At 49.7% G+C, this 10000-nt stretch overlaps 1 protein-coding gene across 1 annotated transcript in view; it reads left to right on the top strand.

Annotated features, from left to right (window-relative positions):
* plxna1b (plexin A1b) overlaps positions 1-10000 on the top strand; it is a 198971-nt gene that overhangs the window by 88996 nt on the left and 99975 nt on the right. The window contains 1 exon segment of the mRNA XM_062545585.1: positions 9181-9330. Coding sequence (XP_062401569.1) covers positions 9181-9330 — 150 coding nt within the window.

Below are 10000 nucleotides of genomic sequence, written 5' to 3'. Positions count from 1 at the left end.
GTGTGTGTGTGTGTGTCTGTATTTAGTGGGATTTCCATGAGAGCCAGTAGGCAGAGAAAGTGGTGGTGGCTGATGGGCCCTTGGGGGATTGCTGGCTGCTCACATCAGGAAGTGTACCGCTCTTGTTTTCTGGGCCGCAACTTCTGTCCTCGCCTTGTATTGTCTCCACTCATCTGTTGTTTACTCTCTCTCTCTCTCTCTACCTCCCTCTCTCCCTCCCTCCCTCTTTCTCTCCCCTTTTCTCTCTCTGCATATTAGGTTTGTGGACACTTGCATATGTGTTCTACAACCTGTTTCACTGCCTCCTTTTTTATTATAATGTGCCATGTAGATAAACACCCCCTGTGTGTGTGTGTGTGTGTGTTTGTGTGTCTCTGTGTGTGTCTGCATGTGTGTGTTTCCCCCCTTAATATTGCTGACATTTCACCATCATCGGCAAACCTGTCTCCACCCACATTCATATCTTTTATGGTCTTCCGTAAAAAATGTTAACGCTTGTTTCTTAGCCCTCATCAACACACACACACACACACACACACACACACGGTGCGGTGCAGTGCGGCGCGGGATCCGTAGCAGCGCGGCGATTATTGAGTTTACATGATTTAGAGCTCGTTGGGAAATGAAACACGGCGCTCGGCTCGCTGCTCCCACGATAAGTGAGTTCATGCCCACTTACTGTCACAAGCCCCATTTCATTTACCAATCGGAGAGAGAGAGAGAGAGAGACGAGGAGAGAGAGAGAGAGAGAGAGAGAGGGCAAGAGCCACGGGGATGGCAGGGGAGGGAGAGGAGAAGATGGACAGATGAGAAAGAGATGTGTGAAGGAAAGAGAGGAGGAGGAGGAGGAAGAGGAGGAAGGAAGTGTGAGGTGAGAGAGGGGTGGAACAAGAGATAAGGGGGGATAGGGAGAAGATGCTTTGGGAGGCCCATGTTTATTAAAAGCCATAACGTTGATGGATAGTTTTTAATATGAGCACGCTGGCAGAGTGCAGAGACTCTCTCCTCTCTCTCTCTCTCTCTCACTCTCTTTTTCTCTCTTTCTCTGTCTCTCTCTTTCTCTGTCTCTCTTTCTTTCTGTCTCTCTCTCCCCCTCCCTCTCTCTATCTCTCTCTCTCTCTTAGTCTTTCTCTCTTTCTCTCCCCCTCTCTCCTTACCGCCCATGTTGGCCACACTGCCCCCTGCTGCCACCCTCTGAGTACTGCACCTGAGCCCCAGTCTTGTGACAAGCCATGCTCAAGAATATGATATGCATGAAGTTAGGAAGTTTCCTAGTGCTGCTGCTTCTCACATATACACAAACACACACACACACACACACACACACACACACACACAGAGTGTTGTGTGTTGTATTGCGTATGTGTGTGTATTTAATAGATAAAGGCGAGGTCTGGGGAATAGAGTATTGGATAATGAATATCTCCTGTTAAAGCTGCTTAATTCCTCAGTGTGAACTTTCTGGCTGAACCGCCGTGGCCTTTGGTAGTGCGTGGAGGGAAAGGCCAGCGCATATTTGAGCAGCGCGTGGCTCTCCTCCTCTCCTCTCCTCTCCTCTCCTCTCCTCTCCTCTCCTCTCTCCTCCTCTCCTCTCCTCTCCTCCTCTTCTCCTCTCCTCCTCTCCTCTCTCCTCCTCTCCTCTCCTCCTCTCCTCTCCTCCTCTCTTCTCCTCTCCTCCTCTCCTCTCTCCTCCTCTCCTCTCCTCTCCTTCTCCTCTCCTCTCCTCTTCCTCTCTCCTCCTCTCCTCTCCTTCTCCTCTCCTCTCCTTCTCTCCTCCTCTCCTCTCCTCTCCTTCTCTCCTCCTCTCCTCCTCTGTTGGCTCTCTCCATCTCTCTGTTGACCATTCCTTATAAACACTACTTTTTTGCCTCTGTCTCTCTCCTTCTATCTCATAGAGACTCATAGAGACATATCAACGCAGTGGAAAACTATGATACAATACACATGTGTATACACACACACTCACACTCACACTCACACTCTTTTACTCACATTCATTCTTTTCAGTGTTAGCTGTGTTAGAGTTTGGTTGAATGAAGACCAGCACATACCTGAACCTGTGATGGTACTGTAGTCGCAGCACACCAGCTGTGGTCACACACACACACACACACACACACACACACACACACACACACACACACACACACACACACACACACACACACACACACGACCAGGATGCACCTGGAGTCATTTCAGCTGAATTACAGACCTGCATCACCACAGTCTCATTTGAACACACACCCATCCAGGTCTGCCCCTGTTAGCAGAGAGCAGCGTTTCCATAGCCCATGATGCCTGATGTCCAGACTACTGTAGTGAGAGCACAATAGTGTGGACCATGTGGCCCTCCTGACCAACAAAGAGCAGGTGTTGCTTTACAGCCCTGGGGGGGGGGGGGGGGGGGGGGGGGTTCTGGCATTAGGAGGCCCAGCAGTAGAGTCCCCTCAGTAGGCTTGGAGTATGTGGAGCTGGGGGGGGGGAAGGGGGGAAGGGGTGGCGTCTAGACGGAGGGATACACACTGCCATTGAGACGGCCCGCTCAACAGTCAGAACAGGTAATGAGATTACAAAGTGCTTAGACCTGGGAATGAGACTGTCCAAGGTGCTAAGGTGTGAGAGTGAGGGAGAGAGAGAGAGAGAGTGTGTGTGTGTGTGTGTGTGTGTGTCTCCCTCTCTCTCTCTATCTCTCTCTCTCTCTCTCTCTCTCTGTGTGTGTGTATATGTGTCTCTGTGTGTGTGTGTGTGTGTGTGTGTGTGTGTGTGGGGCCCAGAGGCTGGGTGTTTTATGAAGATAAGTGCAGTGTGTGTGTAAGTAGGGCACTGGCACAGTAAACCCAACACTCACACGCACACACACTCACACTCTCCCCTCTCAGGGCTCACTCAGCCCCGCGCTTGGAATTAATCACCTCCACACACTGCACTGATAGGAGGGCGAGAAACACACACACACACACACACACACACACACACACACACACACACACACACACAGGCACAGAGTTTATCTGTCTTTCCTTACCTCACTCAAATATTTCCTTCTTTCCCTCACTGTTATAACAAAAATAAACACACATTTTCTTAAGTCATAGACACACACACACACACTCACACACACAAGCACACCGTCTCTCTCTCACACCTCAACACCTTGGCCAGTCTCATCCCCATCCCATCTAATGTAAATATACTGTACATGCACATGCATAGACAAACTCAAATCCAAACAACAGTGCTGAACTGCTCACACAAAGCAGACACCTGAACTCTCTCTCTTTGTCCCGCTCTCTCTCTTTATTTCTTTCTCTCTTTCTTTCTTTCTTTCCTCCTCACACATACACGCATGCACACTAAAAAGGGAGCTATGTTCCAAAAGGGAGCTGTGTTCAGCCAGAGCTTCACATCACTACTGGAATTATTGGCTAATTCATCTCTCTCTCTCTCTCTCTCTCTCTCTCTCTCTCTGTCCTCATGCTCTCCCTCCCTCCCTCCCTCTTTCTTTAACTCTCTCCATTTCTCTCACTTCGTGTCTGTCCATCGGGGCGGGGCCGAGGCCTTATCTCCGCTCCTCTCTCCGCCCCTCTCCGCCGTGATGGCGGCCTTTAGAGCGGCTCTTTAGAATAGAAATGTGCTTCTGGGAGAGATGAATAGAAGGTGCCAGAAGCTTTTAGAGTGGACCCTGGCTGATAAAAGAGGAGCGCTGCGCCCATCCATCCATCCTCTCTCGCCATTCCTGTCGTTCTTTTCTCTCCCTCTCTCTCTCTCTTTCTCTTTCTCTCTTGTCACTCACTCACTCAGTCAGACTGTGAGTGTTCCAAAGTGCAGCTGATTCAGGAACAGTAGAGTTAGACTGAATGAGTAGGTATGGATAATGGAAACCCTTAGCGTGAGTGTGTGTGTGTGTGTGTGTGTGTGTGTGTGTGTGTGTGTGTGTGTGTGTGTGTGTGTCCTTGCAGATTGTGCTTTTAGATTTCCAAGAAAAAAATACACATATGGGAACAAACATACTAACTGCATGGCCAATAAGCCTCTCAGTTCAGAAATCACACACACACGCACATGCACACGCACACACACACACACACACAAGGTCAGAGGAGTCTGTGCGTATCTTGCTAGTCTTCATCAGAGAGCTATCACAGCTCAGATACATGCAGTCTTCAGCAGAATAAGCCCTGCAAATGCTTCATCATCTCATACTGGCACCACTGCTTGCATATGTCTGGGTATGTGGCTGGGTATTGTGTGTGTGTGTGTGTGTCTGTGTGTGTCTGTGTGTGTCTGTGCATCCTGCTTTGTTTAGTTTCAAGTGTTGTGGCTGGAGACAGTATGAGCCTCCCATTTTATGGCCGTCTGACCTACATTTCCTGAATGTCACAGCCGGTCCACTCTGCCTGCACGTGTGTGTGTGTGTGTGGCGGGGGTGTGTGTGTGTGAGAACAAGTCTCTGTGTGTGCGGAGTGTGTGCCTGGCTCTCTCTTTCTCTCTCTGTATCTATGTGTGTGTGTGTGTGTGTGTGTGTGTGTCCGTTGGTGTGTGAGGTGTGAGTGTAGTCATCCGTTATGCTGCATCTGCTGTGAGCCTTAAGGCACTCAAGCAAACACGGAGAGATTTGTGTTATATCACAGAGATGGAGAGAGAGAGGGATGAGAGAGAGAGAGGGATGAGAGAGAGAGAGGGATGAGAGAGAGAGGGATGAGAGAGAGAGGGATGAGAGAGAGAGAGGGATGGAGAGTGAGAGTGACATGGAGGTGGAGGGTCAGAGGGAATGGAGAGGTGAGATCCCGGGACAGACAGAAGCAGTGGCCAATGTGTAGTATCCATACTGGGGAATGTGCCCAGGCTTCTGCAGCACCATTCCATCTCTCCAAGGCAAAGCCCACTGTTCCATATGGACGTGATGATATGGGCGGATTAGAGGCTGTTGGTGAGGATCATATTTCTGTGGAGTTCAGTTATCATTGTGTGTGTTTGTGTGTTTGTTTGTGGAAGGGGTGTAGATTGTTCACAACATGACTTTGAATTGATGCGCTGTGTTTATCTTTGTATCGTTTGTCATGTGGACTCTGACAGATTTGTGTGTGTGTGTGTGTGTGTGTGTGTGTGTGTGTGTGTGTGTGTGTGTGTGTGTGTGTGTGTGTGTGTGTGTGTGTGTGTGTGTGTGTGTGTGTGTGTGTGTGTGTGTGTGTGTGTGTGTGTGTGTGTGTGTGTGTGTGTGTGTGTGTGTGTGTGTGTGTGTGTGTGTGTGTGTGTGTGTGTGTGTGTGTGTGTGTGTGTGTGTGTGTGTGTGTGTGTGTGTGTGTGTGTGTGTGTGTGTGTGTGTGTGTGTGTGTGTGTGTGTGTGTGTGTGTGTGTGTGTGTGTGTGTGTGTGTGTGTGTGTGTGCCTTTGACCATGAAGGCCCTGAACAGATTGGAAGTGCATTGACTGAGGTGCCCCGCCTCCCCTCACTCTCCACCTCCTGTGAAGAAGCTGTCCTTCAGCTTGATGAAAACCTTCTTTTTCACCTGTCAATCATTTGAGAATGGGTGTGTGTGTGTGTGCACCCAGTGAAAAAGAGCGCATATGTTTTCATCCTGGAAATGGAAATAGGTGTGTGTGTGGAGGAGTAGCACTTTGGGTTTAAGGTTGAAGTGTTCAATTGTATCCTGTGCTTCACTACCACAGTGGTTGCATGTTGAAGCTGTTGATGAGTCTTTGCAGTGTTATGGTGATAGCTGCTCACCATAGTTTCTTGTTAGTTGGTAGTGTGTGTGTGTGTTGGTGTGTGTGTGCATGCGTGCATGCAGCAACAAGGAAGCAGCCGAATATCACACTTTGACTCAGGTTCATTCCTCCGGAACAGCAGACAGATGTTGCAGTGACCCATACTAGCCCCATCAGAGCAGTGTGTGTGTGTATATATGTGTGCGTGCACAAGAGTTTCAATTGGTCTCTGACATGGACTTTCTTTTTTTAGTAGGTCAGAAGACTGAAAGTAGGAGATATCTGTGAGAGAGAACTAGTCCTTGTGTGTTTTTGTCTGTGTTTGTACAGTATGTCCAGACGTTTTTTAGAACTGCAGTTTTACTCTTACACACACACACACACACACACACACAGCTGAATGGGTGAGAGTTGGCCTCCGACATGAAGGTCTCCCAGTGCATTGTTAGCTTGACATGTGACTGAAGTGGCTCACACCCTCCACTGAGTCCTTCCAGCCCAGAGAGAAAGAGAGAGGGAGAAAAGAAGGAGAGAGTGAGAAGAAAACAAGAAGGATGGACTGAAATAATTGGACAGGGGGAGAAGGAGAGGAGAGATACAAACCCATCTCCTCAGGGTTGTCTACTGGGGGCCAGTGGGCAGGGATGTGATGGGCAGGGATGTGATGGGCAGAGTGGAGGGCAGACAGGCGGGCAGCAGGGGGGCCTATTGACCATCCTGCAGAGCAAGGCCTCAGTTGGGTGCTATTGATCTCCTTCTCTTTGTCTCTTCACCTTCTTCCACACCTCACTTCTCTCTCTCTTTCCCTCTCTCTCTCCTTCTCTCTCTCACTCTCTCTCTCTCTTTGTTGGGTCTAAACTCCGCGTAAACGTTAAGTGTTGACCCTGTTGCCACGGCGAGCTGATGCAAATCCTCCCACTGGTTGTGGTCGGCGTGGCGAGAGGAAGCTTTGTTTGATTAAATTACGCAAATGTTGCTAATGTCTCTAATCCAGCTCCTGCCTCCCGCGCCGCGCCACAAAATTGATTCTCGACAAGCGGGATTTGATCAGGCTTAGAGGGTGGGGTGGGGTGGGGGGGGGGGGGGGGGGGTAAATGGAGGAGGGTGGGGTGGTGGTGGTGGTGTTTTGGTGAGATTGGCATGAAGATTGTCTTTCTTGTGCCTTTTCAATTCCGCCTTCTGTCTTTTTTTTTTTACCCCCTCTGTTCATTCCCCATTCGCCTCCACCCCCCTCATCCCCCCCAGTTAACTAACCCAATGCCCTATTTTACATACACACAGCCACAACCAGAGAAACATCCAAAGAGTTTAGGGCTGATGGAGGGAGGGAGAGAAGGAGAGAGCGAGAGAGACGGAGTGAATGAATGTTTAGGGGGAACAGATCGAGAGGGGTGAGGATGGAAAGAATAGCTGAGAAAGGGAGTGAAAAAGGGAGAGGAGAGGAGAAAGAGACAAAGAGGAGGATGAATAGAAGGCTGGTCTCCTGCAGCACACAGGCCCAGTGCAGCCCTGCTAGCATTCCTGTATGGGGATATTGTGTAATACACAAATTCAGTAATACACTGCACACTTCAGCAAGCAGAGCATGTAGCTTATTGCCTCGCAAGCACACACACACACACACACACACACAGAGAGAGGCACAGGCGCACACACACTCATCCACATTTCCCACAACTAAACCTGCCATGCTTCACTGCCTTGTTGCTGAAGAGTCGCCGGTTGGGAAATTGAATTTGTTTTTTTGTTTTCATGTCTTGCAGAGGTTTCATCTTTCATTCTCTGTGGGGGGATTACACACACACACACACACACACACACACACACACAGAATGCTGGTGTGAGCCTGAATCTGCCTCTCCTGTACCGCCTGCTCCGTATGGCTGGCTCAGAGCCAGCCGTCTGTCGCCGGCGGAATAATGTTTGGAGCAGATTGCCTTAATACCCAGGCAAAGTGCTGGCGGAGGCTATGTGGTTTAGCACCGCGCTAACCATTCCACAGCACCAGCGGGACTGACTTGAAATACCTGGTCTCCGTAGCTAGCCCAAGCCAGACTCCGCATTAGCGCCGGGCTAATTGGTGCTACGTGGTTCAGCACTGCGCATACAGCACCACCCACCACCACAACAGTGGGATCAACTCAAGTGCCTGTTTGCTGGAGCTCTGGTCCAAGTCAGGCTTCGGCATTAGCGCGGCGCTAATTGGAGCTACGCGGTGGCTAGCCTAGCCCGAATGCTGGCGTTGATGGAGTGTCTCTCGCATGCGCTGATGGGCGTGCCATGTGGTGATTGAGAGCGAAGGAGGAAGATGGGCGGAAGAAGATTAGTGTGTTCCTCCTCTCTCATTTACTGGGCAGAGGGAGAGAGAGAAAGAGAAAGAAAGAAAGAGAGAGAGAGAGAGAGAGAGAGAGAGAGAGAGAGGGGGGAGTATAAGATTCATTGGGTGGCTCAGGAGTTATTTTTAGTGAAGACTTTTAATGCAATGAGCTTGAAAGATGAATAGAGGGAGGAGAGTTATGAAGTGTGGGTGTGTGTGTGTGTAGACTATAGAGATGGAGATAAGAGAGAAAGGGAGGGAAATGGGGAGAGAGAGAAGGAAGGAAGGAGAGAGAGAAGGTGGCAGCTCTGATGACCCGTCTCGCTGTGCACAGACGGGGAGAAAACAAACACCCTCTCCGCTTCCCTACACATACACTCTGTCTTCATTCCTGCACCCGGTGTGTGTGTGTGTGTGTGTGCAAGTGTGTATATCAGTGCTATTTCTTTGTTTAGATTGTGAGTGGGTGTGTGCAGGCAGGCGTGCCCCACTACAAATGTGTGTGTGTGTGTTTGTGTGTGTGTGTGTGATGAGCTGTGACACCAGAGGCCAGTGTAATGTATGCTTTGTTTCTGATGTTATTATTCACATGATAATGCTCTTATTCCCGCCGCCACCGCCGCGCTTCATCACCGGCCCCTCCGACTGCCAGCACCCTCTCGCCCTTTAATGAACAGCCAGCTCTCTCTTTTCATTCGCTCCCTCACTCACTCACTCCCTCTCTCCCTCCTTTCATTTCATTTCTCATCATCTATCCCTCTTCTCTCTCTCCGTCTCTACACCGTGGTCTATTCCCCCTCTCTGTTTTCTTTGTGGCTGCAGTGCTGTGTTAGGTGCCTGGCTGTTGACATTGACAGTAATGCTATATGCCACTTGTGCTCGAGCAGATGTTGCTGTTGGATATTCATATTGGGATTTGGTCTGGGAATAGCAGGAAATTATGGTGCTCTGTGCTTGTGGTGGGCTGTGTGTGTGATTGGTCATGGAGTGTGTGTGTGTGCGCAAATGGCTGAATGTGTTTATTTGTGTGTGTGTGTGGGGGGGGAGGGTTCTTTATGTGACTAATGTAAATGTGTGTATGGCAGAATTTTCTCTTGGCACTGTGTGACCTCATGTGACTAATGTAAATGTGTGTGTGTGTTCTTTGTTCAGATCCTGGTGAACTCGGTGAGTCCGTCGCGTCCTGCTATGCTGTATGAGAACGTGGCGGTGAGCGACGGCTCCAGCTCCGGCAGCCCCATCCTCAGAGACCTGCTCTTCAGCCCTGACCTGCAGCACCTCTACACACTCACAGACAAGCAGGTGAGTCTCCACACACACACACACAAACTCACACACAAACACACACACACACACACACTCAGACACACATACACAAATGTATTCACTCACACATTCACAAGACTGCTTCCATAGACTGTTAATGGGCATCATTTCTCTCATATACACACATACACACATACACACATATACACACATATGCATGCTCTCTGAACTGCCAGAACAGCTGGTCATTCACAAACACTAATAAATAGGTGAGAAACACACACACACACGCACACACGCGTGCACACACACACGCACACACTGTCTCGTACAAGTGCTCCCAGATTGACATGAGGCCCCTATTCTGACAGGGCCAGATAAAGCTATCAGTAGGGGGTTAATGATGTCTCATTATCTGACACACACTCATGTGTAAGTGCACACACACACACACACACACACACACACACACACACAGACATGTCCCGTAACATCTGTCACACACCTCTTGCCGGGTCCCCCTGCCGACACAGACCCCCGTGTAGGTCAAAGGTCAGGTGTTGCAGCCTCAGGGGCTGTGGCTAATGGCGCTGGGCTTCTGGAGCGAGAGCTTTGAAGTTCAGGGTTACGACAGCTCTCTGCTTCATATCAACCAGCACTGTGTCCCCGCAGCTACATGACCTACACGTGTGTGTGTGTGTGTGTG

The sequence above is a fragment of the Sardina pilchardus genome, chromosome 9 (genome assembly GCF_963854185.1).
Source record: "Sardina pilchardus chromosome 9, fSarPil1.1, whole genome shotgun sequence".
Classification (NCBI taxonomy): Eukaryota; Metazoa; Chordata; class Actinopteri; order Clupeiformes; family Clupeidae; genus Sardina; species Sardina pilchardus.
The sequence above is the reverse complement of the archived record's forward strand: the minus strand, read 5'-3'. Positions and strand labels throughout refer to the sequence as shown.